Source organism: Tinamus guttatus, unplaced genomic scaffold, assembly GCF_059628265.1.
Source record: "Tinamus guttatus ecotype Peru unplaced genomic scaffold, ASM5962826v1 Tinamus_guttatus_pri_ptg000150l, whole genome shotgun sequence".
Classification (NCBI taxonomy): domain Eukaryota; kingdom Metazoa; phylum Chordata; class Aves; order Tinamiformes; family Tinamidae; genus Tinamus; species Tinamus guttatus.
Genome location: NW_028288684.1, coordinates 16917159 through 16940817, shown reverse-complemented (window position 1 = coordinate 16940817; position 23659 = coordinate 16917159). Strand labels below are relative to the sequence as shown.

Below are 23659 nucleotides of genomic sequence, written 5' to 3'. Positions count from 1 at the left end.
ACTTCTGCCGGTAGGTCACCCACAGCACGAGTCCTTAATCAAGAACTATTGGGCACTGTTATTGCTAACTTAATGAGGGCACCATTTTACCCTCCAGGGGCCTCAAAGCTTTCATGCATGTTGCAAAAGGCCATCTTAGTCATCCTGCTGAGAGCCGGGTCTGCCACATGTCTCCTCTCAAGCTTTTGCTTTCTTTGCTGGACCCAGTCATAGATCAAATCCCATTCCAGATGCTCCCTCCTCTGCCTCCCCTTTCCTATGCAGGATGTTGCTACCTTTGAACCACTCGCATCCTTGAAAATCTTTCCAGTAAGCACCCGGACCAACTCATTTTCCTCATGATACACATGCGGAAAAATCCCTACTCTGCAGGTGTCAGCTCTGCTCATCTTCTTTGTGCTTGAATGAGATACTGAATCACGAAACCTTCTGGCTGCTGAGCACCGCTGTAGTCTGTCCTAGGGGATGTGACCTATTGCAAAGGAACACCACTAAATTGCTCTTTCCCATTTGTTCTTATGTCTTTGCGCATCTGGCACACCAAACCGATCACACTGCCAAGTCCAACTGCTCTGAGCATCACAAATCAACCCCTTTCTCCCCAGTCACAGATTTTAAAAAAAAAAAAAAAAAAAAGGTAGCGTTTAGAATTATAATACATAAATGCTATTTTCCCTTTTCATTTTAATCTTTCCCAGAAATTAGGCTTTCACATATATATTGCCTTTGGGATCAAACAATTGACTCAAGATTTTATGATAAAAATACAGGAGAATGAGCAAAAATGTCAGCAGTTTTAAAATTAAACAGATTTACAAGGGCAATTGCTTCTACCTACCATAGGGCTTCTCTGATTCCTTGTTGATCAGAGAATAGTAAATTTTACTCCCTTTATGGATAAGCACAGCATAGTCATACAATCCCTGTAAAGAAGTAGTCACCATCTTTATGGTTTATGTCATGTGGTACAGACACCTAAGGAAAGTGAATAAATTATTTAATCAAAATGTAATCAAAATCTCCTTTCCCTCAGTCTCCTCAAGAAAGGCCATGATCCAAATTACACTGGATTTCAAGGCAGTTCATTTTAAAATGTAAGCTAGTGGACTGGAAGTTCTGGGAAAAAAAGAAAAATAAGTACTAAATCAAAGGGAAGTACGAGGAAGGGGATATTTGGTCACCAAAAAAGAAGCAGTGATATAAAATAAAGCACAACCCAATGAACTAACTCTTAACATTTTAAATCTATCAGCAATTTGACTTTCTTCATAAAATTCAAAGTAGTGTTTGTAAGAACATTGAGGCTTACAGAATGTGTCATTAAGACAGATTATTTTGTTATATCATATATCATAGACATTTTGAAATACAAGAGAGGCATAAATTTGTTCTTTCTCATCAGAACAGTATGAGATTAATAAAAAAAAAAAAGCCTCAGGTGAAAGAACGTCTGTGATAGCATTGATAGATGGCCACAGCTATTTAAAAGTCTTTTTGAGTCCAGCACGTAGATTCCTGTGTTTCTTGGGCTGAAAGACAAGTACCAACTGCCTGCAACGTGTCCTGGCAGCTTCTGTTACAGCTATGATTAAAACAAACAAAAAAAACCTCCGAACACTTTAGGGAGCATCTGTTATTTCCACACTTGGATGACAAAGCTAATTTCTCTGTGCTTTTTGTTTTTTGCTTTTTATACTATGACAGAATTAAAAGTGAATTTGAAAATGTTGGCTTTTTATTTTGACATGCATCATCAAGTTGAAGTTCACACATTTTGAAGTTCACCATATTGACACATTCTGCTTTGTTTTATAGAAAGCACATGGAACATTTTGTTTGAGGCCTTTTCAATTTTAACTACATTTCTGTTTCAAATTATGCCCTGTAAAAGCTGCTCTCTTGGCTTCATTCCTTCCCACAACCATATTCCCCAGGCCATGCTCAAAACATCCCCAGTGCCTTGATAAAAATCATATAGCTAGTCAGGCAAAAATCAATGTGCAAACTAGGAGTCTCCAGAGGCCCAAACCCAATGGAAACAAAGCAGAGTCCTGGCAATAGGATCCTCAAAAGGAAATGTAATACAGACAAATTTACTTCACTGTTCAGAAATGATTCAAAAGTGAATGCTTCTGAATCGTTGATTTTTTTTGCTATATGGAGTGACAATAAGGATACATTTTGGTTAAGCAATCTCAAAGTTAATATTTTATTTGTATTTTTAAAAGAAAACTACATTAAAATTAAGTTATTTTATGACAAAATCAAAGGGAAAAAAAAAAAGAGAATGCTGAAACGCTAGGCTATCAGGATCACAGTCCATGAATGGTCAATTCTGACTGTAACCAGTGGAGGGCATGAAGATACTAGAATTTTTTTTTACGCTCACAGTTGGCTGTACCCTCGGGCAGCTATCTGACTGCAAACGACCCTAACTATTTATTCGCTCTTCCCCATCTCCGTATCTTTCACATGTCAAATGATGACTAAGGGAAGGATAGAAAAACCTAAATTCAGTTTGAGAGCCCGGCCTGCTGACTTTCCCCAAGGCAGACAACCTCAGGTTTTGGTTTTAGGAATATTTCATGTGCACCTTGGAGCCAGGCGTCTGACTTAGAGCAGAGGTGGCTCTGCTCATCTCATGTGACCCGAATGGGCTCCAGTTTGACAGTTGTAAATGTGAGCTCTGTTTTTAGCCCCACTTCTACTCTTTGCCCACAGCCTTTCTTCCATAGACAAGGGAGATGGAAAGAACATGCAACAAAAAACAACTCGATGTCTTGTTTTCAGGTAGTGTGCGCTGAAGTTTCATTCTGCTGAACGAATATTCTTGTTTGATAAAATTTTTATTTCTTGATCACTTGCTTAAAAGAACTCAAAATGTGTGCATGTGAATTTAACGTCATCAAAATAAATCAAGATCTTGTGGATTTTAATAATGAAATTTGGGAAATTAATGATTCTTCATTTCTTCTACCACCCATTTCAGTTTCTGTGCACGAGAGAGTCATGGATTTATATAGCAACATATAATATTTTGCCATTTTATTCCTTTGGTAGATCAGTTCTGCCTCAGACTATCTTGGAACGGTTAATCTGTGGTTCTTAATTCACTCTTCCAAATCCTAAATTAGCATTAATGCTTACACATTACGGTGATACACAAATAGTTGATACTCCTTACAGACTTCAATACAGAAATGCCATTGACCGTTATTACTACTTGTAGAACCTCAACAGAAAAGCACCATCAAGTGCAAAATACCACCTGAGGCTGCCAACACATTTTTTCCCAAGCAGCACTCTCTACAGATACAGATGCTTTAAGAACAGCAACAGCAGCACACTAATTGCACTGCTTTTGGCAACCTGCTCTTTCTCGCGTTCGCACGTGCGGCAGTTCATGCCCATATACAGAATTTATTTTAAGGTTTATTTACTGTTGAGGGCATCATAAGGCAATCGCCCCTCGCAGCCCCTCGAGGCAGCCCCTCGCAGACATTTCTGGACTGTTCCATCACTTTTCCTCACAGAGGAGCTGCCGGACTGGTGAGAACCGGTTCCAGCCAGTTTAAAAGGGCCTGGGCTGGCGGGCGTTCCATAAAAGGAAAGGCTGAGAGGATTGCGAGCTCTGATTGGTTAAGGAGCTTCTTGAATAATTAAGGGAGTGCATAAAAGGCCCCGCTCCGGCAGGGCTCAGGGGAGTGTGGTGGTGGTAGGGGCTGTGCTGTAACCTGCAGTCAGCTATAGCAAATAAAGTCTTTTGGTCTCATTTAGACCTCAAGGATTGAAAATTTCTTCAATGTATGTCATTTAGAGTCATCTGAGCTGGTGAAAACATGGGTTAATCATCAGGAGGAGGCAGCTGGTTTGAACCCATGGTTTCTTACAAAACAATATATATATATATATGTATTCATTTGTGTGCCGTTGTGGTCCATCAGCAGTTTCCATAGCGTTTAATTAAACAATATGGCAAAAGTGACTGTATTTTCTGTAGCTGTTGTGTGTATGACAGAAGGGCCTTTTTTCTTCTGAGGCCTCAAAGAATGTATCATAATGGACCCATAAAGCCTTCCCTAGAGCACCTTACTGCTTTTGTTTTATGCTCTTCTGTATGTTTATTTACTGAAAACAGAATTTTCAGGCTAAATGTAGAGAGGACTGTCCTGATTTTATCCTCGTATACAATGAGTATCTTAATAATACTCTCCTATACCTTGAACTGAGTTCTTTCTTAGAAATGTTGCTCAGGCTTCACAGAGATTAGAAGTTCTGAGTTTGTGCTTTGCTCCTTTAGCAAGACACCAGTGGACGGTGCCACTCTCGTTTCTCCCCTTGGCTTTTGTTAGCATCCCTAGAATGCATAAGATGATTGCCAAGATTGTGCTCAGAATCACTCCAAATCTCAGTTGTTCTACTTTGTGATCAGCTAGGTGTATGTTTGCTGGCTGAAAGGATTCTTGCAATTCCCCAGTAAGCATAAATACTTACATTTTGAACATGCCAAGTCATAACTCACTTCTCACTAACACACCTCTACATCTGCAAAAAATAGGACCCGTTCACAAAAAAAGACCTCAAACTGGATTTTCTCATTTTGTTTTCACATGAATATCTGCAGAAAACTTTTCACAGCTTACCACAAAGTTTTGAGCATAAGTGATGAATGATTAAGGAACATGCTAAATGCTATAAAGCTGATGAAAATTTTTCAATAAAACTTATCTTGGATGAAAATGTCTTCCAAATTGGAAACAGTGTTGTCACAACATATTACCACTCCTAAATCAAAAACTAAAATACCTGAAAGAAAACTAACATCAGGGTTTTACTCTCTATGTATTTGAACCTAAAGCTTTCCTGAAAAAGAAAAGCGTTTCCCATTTGCCTGGTTTCCAGATGCCTTCCCATTTCACTTGACTAAGTCATGAGCCAAAAAAAAAAAAAAAAGCCTTTGGTTTACCATTTTTTTTCTTACCTCATCAGAGTTGCTCCCACTTCACACCAACATTAAAATTCACAGCATTTGACCTGTGTCTTTGTGATTTAAAGTCACTGTGTTGTTCACTGTATTTTGTAAAATGGACATAATTAAAGCTTGCTCTGGGTACTCTGAGACTAACCATGTTTTTGAAAACCTGCTAAAGCCACAGGTCAAATGTATGTTATTGATGATGTTTCCTTATTATACATATGGCATTTTGAGCAATAGGCACCAAATTCCTTCATATCCTACCATCATTGAAAACAACCAGTCAACTTCTCTTAAATCTGTCTGTTTTGTAGGAGTAATCACATCACAAGTGAAATCTCTTTTTTGGGGGGAATTACTTTTAAAATGCAGACTGGCTTCGAATGTACAAATCTTTGTAAAAAGGGATCCATTTTCAGTAAAAAAAGTTGAACTGTATTATTTGAAACCACAATATTGGGTTTCGCTGAGTCTCAAGTGAACATCCTCCCCTGCATCTGTGTCTCATTTTCTATTTATGAAAGTGACACAAGTGGAGATGACGGATGAATGTGTGTGATATTCAGGATTTTGAGGCGGGAGGAGCCTCCTCTCACCAGGAGTGAAGCAGGAACCACAATCTCTGCCAAATGCTTCCCACTCAGCTGTGTGACCTGCCTCTTCATCTCTCCAGACCACTTCCATTTCTTCCACCCTTTAGATTCTCTATTTAGATGGTTAGATCTAGAGGAGGACCATCATCTAGGAAGGCAGTACCCAAGTGTGCATGGAAATTCTTAGGGTTATCGCATGACCTAATGTTAGTAAGAAATAAGCATGGGAAGAAATGGGCATGTTCATACTGGGCATATGAAACCTGTAGGGGTAAACCCTGCAGGGTAAAAGCTACCTGAACTCACACCTGCTGTTTTATAACAACATTTTTTATCATGTTGCAAATTGTACATAGCAGTAGAACAAAAATGCCATAAACATGTGAAACGACCACAAAATGGAAAGTGTGTTCACTTTTCAAAATCACCACAAAGAGCGAGAAAATCAGCACAGAAGGGAGAGCTGAAAGCTTGAAGGTTCTGCAGTGCCTGGAGGGAGAAAATGACTGAAAGATTTTTTTTTTTTTCAGATTTAACAATTAGGCAGTTCTGTGAGAGGAGGGAGAGCCAGCAGTACTTAACAAGGCTGCAGATACAAACATCAGCCCATCACCCTTTACACCAAGCTACAAGCCCAACCTTATGTATAAGGAGAAATGAGTGTAGAAGTGCTGCTGGCTTGCAGGTGCACAGCATATATAAAGTTATGGATCTTGTGAGCAGGTATGAGCACAAACGAGATTTCTTGAAAAAGAAAATAGTTGGAAACAATAACTTACGTGCTTGCAAAACACTGTGATGAGCTGGTTAGTGAACTGAATTCCTAGCTTCCTGCTACCTGTGGAGTGTGACAGGTTTGTTTTTTGTTGTTGTTAATTCTATGTCCTTTCCAGTATTATTTATATAGGAAACGATTTTACACAATAGTGCTTTGGGGGGCAGGGGTTAAACAGTTCTGCACAGGCAGTTCCGTGGAGTTGAGATTAATATTCAGAGCCTCATACAAGAGGAAGTTTCCCATATTATCACTATACACGGTGGACATCCTAAGCAGATGGCATTTGAAGCCCTTGCCAGCATTTGAAGCATAGTTTTTGAGGACAATAAATTAGCAGCTACATTTTATTTTCTATTGAACACACAGTAGAAACACACCAAATCACCTATGGAAGATACAGCTCCCTGCAAACAGAGCCCGCTTGGGGACCAGTGTGTTCTAGAGCGATTACCTGACTTGTTTGTTGTGTTCTGGTGCTTGGCCAAACGACTATTTTGGAAACATGCCCTCATAAGGCTTTCTTTGTGAAGCTTGCTATTTAACTGGATGTGTGTTAATGAGATACCTCCATACTGAAGCTGTGACAAGTAGGTAACACAGTGAATGGTTTTGTAAGTTGCATTTTTTTAAAAAGTACAACGAGTTGGCAAGGTGTATTTTAAAATAAACCTACAGAAATATATATAAAAAAAATGTGGATTCCTATACAGGAGAGAATTTAGAGATGAAAACGAAATTGGGTCCTTCATCCTCACATGCCAGAACTTGCACATTTTTAGCAATGTGAGGTAAATGTAAGTATCTGTTTACAGAAAATGCAATTAAAATGAAATTTATTTGCTTACCCATTGTTACTGCTTTCTCACAGTGCTCACAGTGTCCTCAGTAACTGTAATGAAAAAGTAGCTAATGAAGACATTAACCTAAGTTTACAATCGCATCATCTTCACTGCAGGCTTTAAGTTGACATTCAGCGCTTTCCAGGCTGGCTGTGAGGTGGGTTTTTTACAGGTTTCTTTGGGAGGGATCTCACAGCCACGTTCACCTCTCAAGTTTGGCAAAGCCAAAAAGCCTGTTAACAAAACTTCCATTCTTTACATTGAGAAACGGTCCTTTGGCTCCAGGTTTTTCCATAACTTGCTGTCTTTTGGTACCATGCAAAAGCAAACTGTGGTCTCTCTGTATGCAGAGCAGGTTAGTGAGATTCATACATCCTTAGGGTTGCATTCACTTCTTCTGTGGGATGAGTAAAAAGGCAGAACATAAATAAGCAATGGAAGAAGGTAAACTCAGAATAATTTCACACTGAAGAGCTCAGTGACTCTTAATGTTTTTGTGCTACAATTGCATCATAGGTTCTTGGGTTTTGTGACTCATCTCGTTCTGTTTCTACTTCACATTTAGTTTAGAAGGCTTCTATTTTCATATTATCATTGGAATTAGAGAAAATTCAATGGCATGCAATGGGATTTCAATCAGTAAGTGCTCTGGCACAGTCCAGAATCAGTGGCAAGTGTCCTTGGAGACCCTCTCCAGCCAGTAAGGCATCCATACTGCCTCTTCTGTAATGATAGATGCATTTGGTGTATACATTCGTGCATAAACTCAGCAGGACTTAAGACAGTGTATTTTAATCAGTCATCATCCTTGGTCTTCTGTAGCTCATCAAGACAATGGCCCTGATTTAGTTCCCAGTGAAGCTGTTGGGAGTATTTCCATTCAGATCTCGCTGGGCTGTGGATCAGGCATTCGTATGTATCAGCAGAAAGTTATTTTTGTGCTCTTTTACTATGCATCTGCATGTGGGATAATCCATCAGCAGCAGTTCAGCTCCACAGGCAGAGATGGTAGGAGTCATCTGACAGGAAAATGGAAACAGCTTCAAAATCTTAGTCTGGGCCTGAAAAGCCTTAAACAAAAGCAATATCTAGTAATAGAAAAAATGTGCTAGGCAAGAGGAAAAAACTGCCAGACCAGGTTTTGTCCATCCTTTTTTTGTCAGTGGTGTCTACAGTTGGCTTGACAATTTCTCAGCTGAAAATCACGTGATACTGTCATGTTTATATTTGAGTCAATAACCTTGTGATCCCTCTACAGTCAGTGAAAAGAAATAGGTATCATTTTCTCAGAAAATAAACCTCTAAAATAGTAAAGATGAATCTGGATTTAAACATGTTACCTAACTTTTATTCTGAAGGAGACCCAAGGTGTCTAGTTTGAGTGTAGGTGTCTGCGCTACAGATAAATTAAAGTTAGATTAATCCCACCCTTCAGTGTGTCTGAATTTGTTTGTCTCAAAAGGGCCTTTGAAATATGGGAAAATTAATACTTTAACTGGTTTAATTTGCATTAAACTACAACCACAACTTCAAGCTTATACAGCAAATCAATTTAATAAGATATAATTAATTCTTTATCATGATGTAATATGTGTATATTGGGCATGACAGTAAGAGATTACTACAATCTCTATGTTTCTGTTGCTTGAGTGGCTCCTGATATCTTCTGCAGGGGCAGCTGAATGCAAGAACTGCTGAGAACAAGCAGGTAGAAGAAGGAGGAAACAACAAATTGGAGAAGACGCACAGCAAAAACAGACCAGTCACTGAAGGAAGAATATAATACTCCGTGTTGGGTGTGCTGGCTCTGAACTGCACACCAGCTTGTGCCACCTCACAGAAACCAGTGAGTTTTGACATCTTGGGACTCCAGTGGAAGACGCGTAGAGAGCTACAGGCTCAGTTCTTCCAAACCTACAGCGTCAATTGAAGAGTATGTAGGAGATGTAGGAACACATCTGACCCCTTCCTTCTTGCATGTGTTTGTTAGTTCACAGTACCCAGCTATGGCTCTTTCTCACTTGTCCTTTTCCCCTATCACAATGACAGCTTGTGGGATACAGAGGACAGATTCTATAGCACCCCATTTTGTCTAATCCAAGCTGAGGGACACAAATGCAGCTCATCTCCAGGAACATCCATGAAGGCAGTACGAAGAGATCTGCTCTGACAGTCCACGTTTCTGACTGTTCTCATGAAAGTTTTAGAAATGGAAAATCTCAGGTATTCCAAAGGCCATAACAGGTGTTTCAACAGGGTGAAGCTAATAGCAAAAAAGATTAACACAGTCACAGCTAAGTTTTTTTATTGTTTATTGTTCTTATTTGAAAAAATAAGATTTATAAGAAGATTTATTACACTCAAATAGTAGATTTTAGCGACAAGATTTCACAATCAGAGACCTATAAAAAGTACTGTTACAATAATCTCTTTGCCAGCAGTAGAGAAATACAGCAAATTTATAGTGGTCTCTGTTAGTCTGGCCTCAGATAAAATACTTGCTTTAGCCTATGAATGCTCTAAAAGGGATGTGCGAAAACATTTTAGTCTTGAAATGCAAAGACGTTTTAGTCTTTAGTTCTAGCCATTGGACCACCTGACAGCTGGAAGAAAAAAAGTGGACTTTAACTCCCTGCCTTGTCCCCATTCTGGCTGTCACCCGCTCCAGGTCTGAGAACCCGAACTCCCAAGGAACTAGCGATGAGAAGAGACACGGCCCCAGGATCTGTCCCATGGGATGTGTCCCTCTTGTAACGTCACGCTGAATTTATTAGATGTGGTTTTTCCTGTGTCGGCAACACCTGTAACTGCTGCACTGACCCCCGCCATAGGCTACAGCTATTTTCTCCTGCTGCCGTTGAGTTCCCCAGGCTGTTGGGCTCTCTGTACACACTTTTTTCACACTTTTTCCAGAATGTCAATTATATTCTCTATCCAAAGATTTTTTTTCAGCTTTTTGTAGGGAAGGCAGGTCCAAAAGAAGATCTAGATACAAGGATCTTTGGGAAAATCTGTCTGAAAAGAGCTCTGGGACTTAGAGAAGGAAAAATATTTAAATCTTGTATATTCTAGGGAAAAGATGTTTGAAAAATTTTCAATAAAAAATTCTACCAATGTGATGAAATACTTGTTTCAACATCATTTTCTTTCCTAACAGGTAAGATTCTTAACAGTGGGAAAGGTAATAGCATGAAAAATACATTATTAGATTTCAGCATTTTCCTTGTACTGTAACTCCATTGAAAAGGTTTGTAGAAGTAAAGGTTTGCTTGCTTGTTTAAATAATTTCCTATGTGTTATGAAATTTTATTTTGGAGCTATAGTAAAATATATATATATATATATATATATATATATATATATATATATATTTCATTTCCATAGGAGAACTTGGTAAGGATTTTTCTCCAAGGAGCAAAGTTCTCAGAATTCAGGGGATTATTTTGATGAGCACGTCCTCTAGAGCATGACGAGGACGTACAATAGTGCCAGGTTTTGTGGTTGAAGGTCCATGGTCCCTGTAAGGGCACAGGAACGGAGTGACCCCCAGTGGGAACAGAGCACCCGGCGGCTCCCAGGACTGCTGCACAAGAGCCATCAGGCCATGGTCCAGGTGTGAAAGCCACCGCAGAGCCAGCAGGAGCCGCTCTGCCAGGATCCCCTCACAGACGGAGGGGGTTGCTCCCCTGGGCTGTGGGACTTGCTTTGCAATGCCAAGGAGGAGCATGTGGGGACTGCAAACCAAATCTCATGAATCTGCAAGGAGCAAGGTCAGCTTTACAAGCCCCTGCTGTGGTTTCCCTCTCATCAATTTTGTAAGCTAGAGTGCTGGTTCTCAATAGGATCCTTGTTTGTAGGTGCACTGTTCTGAGGCGGGACAGTAACTGTGAGACTAGATTTGGAGCACTGCACCCAGCTTTTGTCTCCTTAAAAGACATTGGCGTGCTGGAGTGAGTTCACCTGAGGCAAACGGTTTGGTTAGGGAACAGGAGCACATGGTATTAAAAATGGCTAAGGGAGCTGGGTTTGCTTATCCTTAAAAGTGGAAATTGAGGGGGCAGGTGGGAGGGAATGCTGCCATCTTCAAGTACCTAACAGGAGTTGAGTGACTACCTATCCGAATGCTTTTAAGAGATGCACTGCATTAACATGAGAAGCAACTGATGTAAGTTGATACATGGGAAATTCCAGCTAAATAAAAGAAAAAAAATCACCATGAGGATGGTCAACATTGAAACAGAAGCTCCTACAGTTTCTGTCCTTGAAGATACCCAAAACATGACATGTCCTCTGGAATTTGCCTGAACTGGCCTTGCTTTGTGGTCTACAAGATCTCCAGAGGTCACTTCCCGCTTAACTAAATAAACGCATAGGATTTAGAGGATGAGATTCAAGCATAGGACAGAGGTTACAATGATTCCTCGAGTACCCAACGTGCTACTAAAACACTAGCCCTGTCTTGGGAGTGCCAGTATTTTATTTAACCTCTTATGCCTACACCACAGTCATGCACAGGTCAAGGTTGGCTGGGCTGTAACCAGATATTTAATTAAATCATCATTTCTACTCTGTATGTCCCACTGCTGCCACTGACAGTTCTTTACTTTGTTGCCCTTTTCCATCCTTTTTTTTCTGCTCTGCTTTTAAGTGTGGACCAATTTCTTCTGTAAAGCTCCTTTTGAATGGTTCAGCTTGAACAATGAAAACACCATTCATCTGCTGATAGCAGGTCCATACCTGCAAAAACACGGGTACAAAGAAGCTCGCTATCTTTCCTCGATTAAATGCCTCAGAAATTTTACAGTAAGTAAGTCAAAGTTATCTTGGTTCTTTTTCTCTTCTTCTCCCAAATATTCTGTCAAATAAATATGTAGATGGATGAAAAGTCATGTGCAAGGCTTACAAGGACTCACAAATTCTGCAAAGAAAGTGCAGTTAAAATTCTCCAGTCATATCTTAGAAGGTGCAAAATAAATCACCCATCCAGGGACAGACAGAGGAAGCTCTGTGCATTTCTGCTATAGTAGCCAGATGATAGAGCTTGTATGCATAGCTAAGGATGGGTCTGATTTTTTAAGCTTTATTCCCATAGAAAGAATAAATTTCAGCCCTTGTGTAGAAGGGAAAATGGGGAAAATTTCACGATAAACTTGTTGTGACTACATGTGCTGTATTTGTCTATGTACTTGCAGAGAACCATGTAGAGGAATTGGACCAGTGCAATCATTTGTGCAAACTATCCAGGGGTGAAATGGATCTCTACTGGAATAATCAGTCTGGAGAAAGCAGACAAGAGACTATCAACGGAAAACTGCTTGGAGGGATGCAAATTTCATGAAAATGTTGGAGTAGAGTGCCAAGTAATTTGTAACAGTGAGGCAACCTATTCCACTGGACTGAAAAAAAAATGAAATTAGGTCTCAAAAATCTAATGCAATGAGTTCTCAGTAGCTCAGAATAGTTGATAACAAGATAAAGGGCATTCAACAGGGGGATCTCCCCTGTGAATGGTTTTGCATCATCATGTATCACAGGGAAGAAAATCTGGAACTAGTCCAAAGAGCTGTCTCTCAGATGCAGCGCTCTTTCTTCCAGGAGGAGGAGTTCATTTTAATGAAGAAAGAGATCAGCCTCACACGAGAAAGCAGATTTGAAATACTGCAAAGGTTCAGAAGGGAAAACGGTGGTTGTTGCTGGATATGGTTCTTCTCCCAACAGGTAGATAAGAATACCGGAATACCTGCGGTGAATCAAGGGTCCCTACAGTGGGTGACCAGAGATGTTGGCTCTGCTGCTTGTTCATTGGTGTGGCAAGACAGAAAGGCCCTCACATCAGTTAGTTATTGCAGACTTTCTGCTGCGCTCAAAAACAGTTTGTCCTGTTTTAAATTGATTATTTCTGAAATAACCCGTATAAGAAGTTTCTTTCCCATATAAGAAGTTGCAGAGCAAATTATAACTGATGTTAATTTCTTTTCAACGTGTGAACACAAAATAAGATGATTCCCTTAGTTCAATAATGTCAGGTACTTGCAAGTAAATGTGAGATAGGATCTGGGAAAAAAAACAGTGCCTAAAATCTCTTAAATCCTGATGGGAGAATTGAAAAGACTGTTCAATACAAATGAAATAAAACAATATAAAATAAAATAAAATAAAATAAAATAAAATAAAATAAAATAAAATAAAATAAAATAAAATAAAAGTGCTCATTTGAGTCAGGAGTCTAGATCCAAGCTAATGTGATTTTTATTTATTTTTACTTCTTTCCCCCTGCAGTGAAAAGTTTATTCACTATAAAATGAGTTTTTCTAAGAACAGGTGTTAAAAAATAGAAATCGCTCCTGTTCTAGTTTTACTCACTAAGCTGTTACATGCTTATATCCTTACTCTTCTGAAAAAGAAAAAGAAAATGTGAACTGCCTTTTCCTTAGAAGGATGTTAGGTGCTTGGGCCCAGAGACATTGCAGGATGCGCTCAGTCTCCCTGAAATACAGCAATACATTCAAGGAGGAGGCCATTTTAGGCCATACTTGCATTTAACGCAGGGATAGGCTTCTTTTGCTTAAATCTTCTTGATTCCTTCCCATTAAAAAGATGTATCTATCTATCTCATCTGTGCTTTGTTAATACCCAGTTCTCAGAATGACCAGATTCACCCTATATGTTAGTAAAGGCTATTTGGCAAAGTAATCTGGACTCTGCCACATATTGAATTGTTAGCAACCATATGTGAATAGTGGCAACATGCCAACACTTGCATTACAAAAATAATGATAATATACGCTAATTGCTATGAAATGACAAATGACCAAAGAAAAATTTCTATTTTCCTCTTTTCCTAAACTGTTGGTCACTGCTGGTGCCTTCACTGCTGCTAGAGGAACTGAAAATAGCAGCTACTTTGTACCAGCACGGAATTCCTTACCAAAACCAGCTAAATACTTTTTATGATATCTTCAGTAGCTTGTTCTGTTTGTAGATTCAGTATTTGAAATCTGGCAACACAAATTGTAAATTCAACTTCAGATGCAAAATACATTTCCTACCCAAGTGGATTTGACTCCCTGGAAACAGGTTGGTGGCTCTCCCCAGTTAAACATAAGGGTTTTTGTTTACCCTTTGAAATGCAAGGCAGTGCAGAGATACCCAACCTGGGAAAGACAGAAACCAGCAAGTCCCCGGGCACACAGGGCCGTGAGAACCCAGAGCAGAGCTGAACACAGAATAGAGAGGATTGACCAGTGGAGCGATGAAGTTAGCAAAACCTTCCGAGCAGCACAGTGCTGGTTTACCTGACATCCCAAGCCCCAGCACAGGGAAATATAGGCTAAGTTGGGGTTTTATTAACCTAGGCTTCTTCACTACACCAGTTTTGTGGACAACATGGGCAAAGAGGTGAGTCTACTTGCAGCCCCTGCTTTGCTGACACCGTTTGTGAAGAGCTGATGAGTTTTCCTCTCTATTGCTGTCAAAGGCATGTCTGCTTTCAGAGATAAATCTATCCCCACATTTAAAAAGAGAGGAATGGGCAGAAGCCTACACCTGACTGCATGAAAAGACTGCAGAAAAGCAGAAGGGAAGAAGGAAGGGAGATGGGAGTGTTTCTAGGCTAACCATTGCCCATAGTCTTCTATGAAGTGTCAGTAGTCCTTTGAGTTCCAGTGAAGCAGGAACTGGAAAAGCCATGTTGACTGAACAAGTGCCTTTACATTAAAAAAAAAAAAAAGAAAAAAAAAGAGAATAAAAAAGCAAAACACTATTACAGAAATTGATTACAGCCTCAGGCATGTAGGAAAACAGGAATGAACTGAAGGTAAAAAATACAGGCTGTTAGTCATTTGTTTACAGATGCAGCCTCCCCAAAGGATTGATTGTGCTTTAATAATAATGAGTAAGTACTAAATAATGGCTTATTCACACTAGGCCTAACAGAAGGCAGTAGTGACTAAAAATGTGTCATGCAGCTTTTGCTTCCAACCATGCCAGAGCCTGCTGAAATCAGGTCAGCAAGGTTTATCTTAACAAACCTAGGTCTTCAGCCAGATACCTTATGTTCCATTTACAATGTAAGGAGAGAAATAGCCTTTCAGGTCAGCTTCTCTGGCCTGTTTTAGTCATCTGCCTGGGTATGGGATATCCCATTCTAACAGAGCCCGCTTCTCTCCCTGCCGTATAAAAGCAGTCTCATATGACTCTGCACATGCAGATACCTAAGCCTGATTGGGTGGATTCCACCCCCTCACTCTTCGTATTGCCTTAACAGACTTTGGGTGACAGATTACCAGTACTGCTTAGTACAGTTATCCGCTTATGAAGGCTTAAGCCCTGAATGCATATAGCAACATATAGCACTGCGGCTTGTGCTATATGAGATACATGGCACCAGTTTAGCTCAGCCACAAGACCTGCACTAAGTGGGGCTTTTTTGCGGGAAGACCATATCTCCTTATTACATGCCTCATAGTTGTATGAAAATTACTGCTGTTCTTGACGTATTTTATTTTCTCTAACAAGAAAAAGACTGATCAGCTGCCCGACCTTGTGTATGGCATCCTAGGAGAGCACTTTGTAAAACTGTCATGTCTACTACTCCATTAATTTAGATCTTTTGTGCTTCTCCAGTCCTTCTCTTCAGTCCTGCTGTCTCGCCACCTTCCCAATTCTTGTATGTTTTTTTTTGTTTATTTCCTATTTGTCCATATACTTCCCCGAATGTTTTTTAATGTAATTTTGTGTTGTTGTTTTCAGACCATTTTTTCTCATTAAAAGAACTAGGAATTAAAATTCTGTTACTGAAAGAGACACTGGCCGGTACTGAGGAGTTCCTAAGGAGTTAAAAGAAAGAACTCCTTAGACCATTAACAAAAATGATTAATACTATGGGAAAAATCGTACTTGAAAATATTTCAGGTTTGATGCTGAGCTCTCGTTACTGGGTGTACCCATCCTATGATAACATAAACTGGGCTATAATATCCTTTGCAATAGAGACTGCCAAAAAGCTTTCTAAAGATAAAATATTTAACAGTAGTGGATTTCTTCTTATTCATTAGGCCAATTATATTGTCCAAAAGAGGATTAACTTGTTTTGACACAAACTGTTCTTGACAAATCTGTACTGTCTCTATCTTCTCAGAGGTTTACAAATTTATTGCTTAATCATTTGTTCTAGGTCCTTTGGGATTTGAAATAAGGATGACTGGGCCATTATTCCCCACATCCTCTTTTTTTTTCCTTTCTTTCTCTTTTTAAAGAAAAATAGAATGTTTGCTTTTCTCCAGTCCTTGTCTGTCCTCCATGATTTTTTAAAGATAACTGGCAAAGATTCAGCAATTGCCTCAGCAATCCACAAGCGGTGAACTCTGCCAGAAAAATTTGTCTGACAAATTAATTTCACTGATGACTTTAATATGTTTAACCTGTCTCAGTACCCTTTGACCTGTTGCTTTAGTAGTTTGGACTCTGTTCAAAACTCCATTTTGCTGATTTTAAGTGTGTTAGGGATCAATCTACAGTTCACTCTTTTGGGGAAAACTGTAGCAAACCAGTTTTTGAATATTTCATGTTTAACTGTTTCTTTTTGCATTTGCTTAACTCTTTAGTGCCGAGGCCCACCCCGCGAGACGGAATGAACGACACTTCAATGTGAAGCAGGTTCAATTCGTTTACTATTCTCTACGGTGTAGCTTTATACAATTCTATCACCTGTAAGCGTACACACGCGCTAAGCAACAGCATTCTCATTGGTTAAACTATAGTGTCCATGCATAACTAGCTTGCAGCTGGCTGACATTCCTTTCCGATGCTCTATTGCTGGTCCTCCCGGATGCTTATCTGGTTATGGCCGGCCTAGTTCATTAAAAAGTTGCTAACGAGCGTTATCTTCTCCGGGTGGCCTTGGTTCCCATCGCTTCAGTTCCCGGTTCTCACCGCCTCAGCTCCTCGGTTCTCATCACTTCAGCTCCTCAGTTCTCATCACTTCAGCTCCTCGTATTCCTGTAAAAGTGCTAAGGCCCCAACATTTCCCCCTCTTTTTTCAAAAACAGAATTAGCGGTATTATGCATCAAGCGTTGCAAGCATTGGCAAAAGCAAGGTAACATAATCACAAGCACGAGTATAACCATCCCGATCACGCACAAGTGGTACAACATTTCTGTAACCCATGGTCCTAAGCCTAACGATCTGAGCCAATCTTCTAATCCCCAACTTTCTTCCTTCAACTTGTGCAGCCCTTCTTTCAAGAGTGCAATCTTTTTATGGATAGACTCTGAATGATCGGATAAGTTTAAACAACACATACCTTCAAAATCCTCACACCCATGCCCATGTGCTAAAAGCAGAAAATCTACTGCGGCTCTATTCTGCAATACTACATGATTTACACTAGCTACATCTTGCGATAGCTGATCTAAAATGTCTGATGTTAAATTTAATTCATTCCTTGTCCAGCATGCTAGCTGTTTCAAGGAAGTCATTGCTCGTGCGGCAGTGCTCCCTGGGATAAGCAGGGACACGAAGATAGTTTTGACCCTTGACCAAAATCTTGGATCCCCAACTTTTGTACAATCTAACTCATGTATCGATCGTTTCTTCCTTTTGGATACAAAGGTCATCACTTGAGATATATTAGGGTGAAACAAACTCAGTCTCCCCAGATAACATGGACCTCCTTGTGGACTGGACGGTACTCCGTTCCATGCCCGGTCTCCGCATATTAAAAACACTCCTGGTGGTAGCCGTTTTGCAGAGAAGCTCGTTAATTTACATTGGGTATATGTGTGAAGATAAACATCATTAATTTTCAGCCCCGAGTTAACTGTTGTCCATTGCGATGTACTTTCTTCAAGTGCACCTTTGCTATGCAGTTCAAAACTAACCCATCCACCGTTTCGGGTGGTATTTGTGGCATTCAGACTTCCCAACAAGTCTAATTCCTCCGGCGGGGAAGTCAGAGTGCCATTCAGACTTTTAATGATTTCACATTGCCAGCACCCGTCTAACTGTTCTGCCGTTCGCTTTGATCGGTAAGAGCACATAGTAGTATTTAATAGAGTATCATTAAGCACAGCAAAATTAGCTACGTACCCATTGAATTCTTGAGGTTGCCAAACAGGGACACCTATCAAACAAGTACGAAAAGGGTCTCCTGGACGTTCCAAGCTAAGACAGAAGGCACTTTGGCCTGTCTGATTAGCTATGGTGACCCAAATGTTCTCCCTCTGCTGAATTTCTGTCTGCCATTTCCCCTGCACTATTCCTGTCACTGTTATCAAGATGATTACCAAACAGCTGAACCTGGTCCATTCTGACATCCTGGTCCATTGATTGTTCCTGTCTGTTCCGCAACCACGGTCGTACCCACTTGGCTGGTACCCAGGTCGCTCCATCTCCTGCAAGTACACAAGCATAACCCCGTCCCCACGTAATTAACTCGACTGGACCTTCCCAGATCTGTTTCTGCGGCCAGAAAACTTCTACCTGCACCTTCTTTCCTGAAAGATCAGCTGGGTTTTTAGAAAAATGGGTGAAAATAGGTATACTATCATCATTTCGAGGGTTAAGCCAATTTAAAACATAACATGCTTTACTGATTAACTCGTAGGGACTCTTCTCCCCCTCTTTTTTCAAAGCAAACAATAATTGTTTTAAATTTTTATGGTGACGCTCGATAATGGCCTGACCACCAGAATTATAAGGGATACCCGTCTGATGGATTATTCCCCATTGCTGGAAAAAGGTTGCACAGGTGTTACTCTTATACGCAGGTGCATTATCCGTCTTTATAATGTCAGGCTTTCCTAAAACAGCAATTGCCTGAGCCCAATGTTTACAGGCTGACTTGGCATTTGCAGAAGTGGCTGGGGTGGCCCATAAAGCCTTTGAACAGGTATCCACAGTAACATGTAAATACTTGAGGTGCCCAAAAGGTGCAAACTCCGTTACATCTGACTGCCATATCTGTCTTGGTTGTAATCCCCTCGGGTTAGTACCCATTTCCTGTAAAGGGGTCAAGCGTGCACAATCAGGACAAGCAGCAATAATAGCACGAGCTGTTGCTCGGGAAATTTTAAATTCGCGTTGTAACGCTCGAGCAGACTGATGAAAAAATGAATGAGAAGATGATGCCTGCTGTTCCACCGAGCAAGGAATACCTGCTGCTGACACAGCACTATCTATGACCGCATTGCCTTCTGTTAAAGGACCAGGGAGTGCAGTGTGGCTACGGATATGTGATACCCAAAAAGCATACCTCCTCTGTTGTATGATGTTCCAAAGCTGAACAAACAAGGCTTGAAGACTATGGTTGTTTACGTGCCCTATAATTGCCCTATGAATTCGTTGAACAATGCCTACCACATACAAGGAATCGATGACTATATTCATGGGCCGATCGTGAAAGGTTAAAAATGCCCAAACTACAGCTTTTAGTTCTAGGACCTGCACGGATGCAGTCTCTTTCCGAATGTGTGTTTTCCAGAGATTTGACTCCCGGAAAGCATACCCATACTTTCCAGTTTTGCTACTAGCATCCGTGAATACAGTAATCGCGTTTGACAATGGTCTTGAGCTCCGGATTTCTCGCTCTTCCAGCTCCAAAGAGGTGTGGAAGAGAGGATGCTTAGGATAGTGATTGTCCACTTTAATTCCCTGAATGGCTAAGGCAAATTCTACGCTGTTCAAGCACCATTCTTCGACTATCTCCAGAGCCTTTAGAGGCAGAATAATACTGTCAGGCTCCCTACCGGCAATTGTTCGTAAACGCTGCCGGGCTTTCAAAACTCCCATTCCAATTGCCTCATGCCTCTGAGTTAAGGTGCGTCGTAGGTGACTTGGAAGAAAAACCCATTCGAGTATAAACAAGATCCCCTTCTCATTTATCTGGGCAATGATTACTGCTACCTCCCTTTTCCGATTATAAACCACCAAAGATATTGGTAACCCTTCCTGTAATCTATAGGCAGCTGTTCCGGCTATCTTCCCCTCAATTCGTTCTAAGGCTGTGGCAGCCTGTGGAGTTAAGCTCCGCTTTTCCGCAGGCTCTTTAGCTCCTCTGAGCAGTTGAAACAACGGCTCCATTTCCTCATTGGTAATACCACAAAAATTTCTGATCCACTGAATGTCTCCCACTAATTTTTGCACACAGTTAACAGTGTCAATTTTTGTCTGCAATTTAAACTTTTGGGGTCTAATTCTAGCCTCTGTGATAACCATACCCAAATAATTCCAAGGAGCTTGCCTTTGCACTTTCTCAGGGGCAACGACCAAACCAAATTCCTTTAAACAAGTAATTAATTCCTCTTCGTGCGTAGCTGGTAAAACTTCAGGGCTTGCTACTAGGATGTCATCCATATAATGATACGTAATTAAATCTGGGTGATTTTTCCTCCACGGTTTCAGGGCCAAATTCACAAACCATTGACAGATGGTTGGCGAATTTTTCATTCCCTGTGGAAGAACTACCCACTGATATCGTTCCGATGGGCCTTCCCTATTAATCGTAGGAACCGTAAAGGCAAATTTGTCACTGTCTTCCGGGTCGAGGGGTATTGTAAAGAAACAATCTTTCAGATCAATTACTAACAAATGCCATGCTTGTGGGAGCATAACAGGTGAAGGCAACCCTGGCTGTAATGCTCCCATGTTTGCCATGCATGCGTTAACAGCTCGGAGATCATGTAACAATCTCCACTTTCCTGATTTTTTCTTAATGGTGAAAATAGGGGTGTTCCAAGGACTTGTTGACGGCTTAATATGACCTTGGTCTAATTGTTCTTTAACTAGTTCCTTTAGGTAATGCAGCTTCTCCTCTGGCAGCGGCCACTGGTCCACCCACACAGGGTCCTTCGTGGTCCATGTTAACTTTAAGGTGGGGCGGAAGCTGCCCCCAATGGCCGCTAGGGAAAAGGTGTCTGCAAGATGACTCCCCACTGGGCCAGAACATCCCTTCCCAACAGCCACAATGATGTACACATCACATAAGGTTTTATCATGGCTCTGTTTCCCTCTTTATCCATGATGGTTACAAAGCATCGACTAACCTGCGTAGGAGATTGCCCTCCGATACCTGTCACAGGAGCATCAATTTCTTGCAGATCCCACTGAGGTGGCCATGCAAACTTGGGAACGATAGTGATATCTGAACCTGTATCAATCATCATGGCAACATCAGTAAGACGAACACCATCCGGTCCCACCATACTCACGAGTCTTGTCGGACGCTGAGTAGTTATTTTTTCACAAAAGGCAACCTGGGGGGGTCCAGAAGATCCAAAGCCTTTGTTTCCACGCTGGGCCTGTCCAGGATTAGGAACTAGAGCTCGAAAAGGTATCAATTGGGCTATCCTGCTCAGTGCTGGAATAGTAACAGGAGGATTGAAAATTTTAACCATTATGCCAATATTTCCAGAGTAATCAGCATCAATACACCCTGGTAGAACAAAAATACCCATTTTTGAAGCTGAGGAACGGCCAATCACCAAAGCGGATAGGCCCTTCCCCAGGGGACCAGTGCACGTAGATTCCAATATGTGCACATCAGAATCTCTAATTACTGTGGATTTTGCCACGGCCAAATCGACTCCTGCACTTCCGCAAGTTGCGGAGGAGAGCTCGCAGAGGCAGCCATCGTTCGGGGATATTTGTTCGCCGCGTCCCTCACAACGCGGCAGCTCCCGTTTCCCTGCAACTGTGTACCGTTCTTATAACATCGTGACCGACATTCTGCTGCCTTATGCCCAAACTTTTGACATTTAGCACAGTTCCCATTAAATCCTTTCGGGCCCACACCTTCAACTCTAAATTTGTTAGGACACCTTCTTTTCACATGTCCTGGTAGGCCACATTGAAAACACACTCCATGAAATCCTTTATCCCCCTTTCCAGATATTCTCCCCTCCTTGAGTGCTGTAGCCAAAGCCACGGCATGTATTTTAGCCTTCTGCTCTTCTTCGACCAGTGGTGCTCGGGAACATACTTCTATCATTTGAATAATCGAGGCCCCTGGTGGCAGAGTAGCCAACAGTTGTTTACAGGATCGATTTGCGTTTTGTATTGCCAATTCCTTAGCCAATATTGCTTTCATCTCTGGAGGCACATTAGGTGCCATATCCAGGGCATCCTTCAGCCGGTCGACAAAACCGAAAAAAGGCTCGTCTGGCTTTTGCATTATTTTAGTATATGGCAATTGAGGTGTTCCAATCTGTGGCAGGGCAAGAAAGGTTGCTAAAGCTGCATTTTTTGATTGTTGTAATACTCTAGGGTGAAGCGCTGCTTGGGCCTCAACTGCCCGATAACGCCCATTTCCCATCAGTTGGTCGAGAGTGGCGACCCTTAACGGATCATCCATACTACGATTTAGATTTTCCAATTGCTTTTCTTCTAACCTTTCTTGCCACTTTGCTAGCCAGAGCATATAGGTAGTAGAGGAAAGCAGAAGTTCCATTATAGCCCTGCTGTCTGCAGGAACCATACTCGAATATTTAAACAAAGCAGAGACTTGGTTTCGAACAAGCTTATTATCATGTCCATATTGCATCACTGTTTTTTGTAAATCTCGCACCAATTTCCAATCTAAAGGCTCCCACTTGGGGCCCTGGGCTCCCATTACTACGGGGGCTGCTATTGGAGTTAATATAAAGTCCCCCTGTAACCGAGCATTCTCTATCAACCCCTTATACCGCGCTCCCGCGTTAAAAGTTGGATCAATAGGTGGCGCCACATCCTTACTTTTTCCCGCACTATCACTTCCACATACAGTGGCTCGGAACCACGACAACAACCCTTCTTCATCTGGATCGCTCCCTCCAGCTGCTTCCCCTTTCTTTTGAGCCTTCCATAACTCCTCAATCTCTCCACCCAAAATGTAACCCTCCATACCAAATTTTGCCTGTAGATAATTTTTTGCTTCGTCAATTGTCATACTCCCTTCTTTAACCTTCTGCAGTACCCACTCCTTTTGTCGTTTCATAACCTCTTCATTCACCTTAGAGCTAGAAGTACCTTTTCGCGCCTCCCATTGCCCCAGTTGTTTATCCACATTCTCCAACCCCTCTACGATAGCCTTATGGGCAGCCTTATATGCTGCCTTCACATCCCTTGCCCTGGACCCACAATCTAAGCGCCGCATCTGTTCCAATAACTCCGTCATTCTCTCTGTTTGCTCCCGAAGTTCTCGTCGCATTCCTTGGATGGTACTGTCATCGTCATCCGACCCATTCGGGATCGGTACTTTAATCGGATCCACGTCCATTTCGGGCGCTGTGGGGAGTGGTCGTTCCGGGGGTGGTCGTTCCTCCCCCTCCCACGGTGGAAGATACTCATCCACTCCCCCCCATACTTCACGTTCAGCTAGAGTTACTGGACACGCCTGTCGAGATGAAATCCCTTTTTCCTTATTGTCCATTTCCTCGTATGGATTCGGTTCAATAATTTCAGTCCACTCGGAGTCTCCTGAGCCACTCTCCTCCCCCT

The 23659-nt window shown here is 41.3% G+C and overlaps 1 protein-coding gene across 1 annotated transcript; it reads right to left on the bottom strand.

The window, feature by feature from the left end:
• Positions 1 to 11748: 11748 nt before the first annotated feature.
• LOC148595159 (uncharacterized) lies at positions 11749 to 23438 on the bottom strand. Its single transcript, XM_088522155.1, has 7 exons — positions 22443 to 23438; positions 21308 to 21438; positions 20284 to 21194; positions 19544 to 19644; positions 18778 to 19465; positions 17209 to 18005; positions 11749 to 11922 (listed from the first exon to the last, which is right to left on the bottom strand). The coding sequence occupies exons 1-7, from the start codon at positions 23436 to 23438 to the stop codon at positions 11749 to 11751; spliced, it is 3798 nt and encodes a 1265-aa protein (XP_088378281.1).
• Positions 23439 to 23659: the final 221 nt, after the last annotated feature.

Excerpts from the sequence above, each read along its gene's own strand:
- LOC148595159 (XM_088522155.1), bottom strand. The coding sequence starts at position 23,438 with ATGGACGTGGATCCGATTAAAGTACCGATCCCGAATGGGTCGGATGAC. Across the intron at positions 18,006-18,777 it reads GAGTCCCTACGAGTTAATCA|TTAACTCGGGGCTGAAAATT; the intron begins GTAAAGCATGTT and ends AATGGACAACAG. Across the intron at positions 11,923-17,208 it reads TTGAAAAAAGAGGGGGAAAT|GTATGGACCTGCTATCAGCA; the intron begins GTTGGGGCCTTA and ends GTGTTTTTGCAG.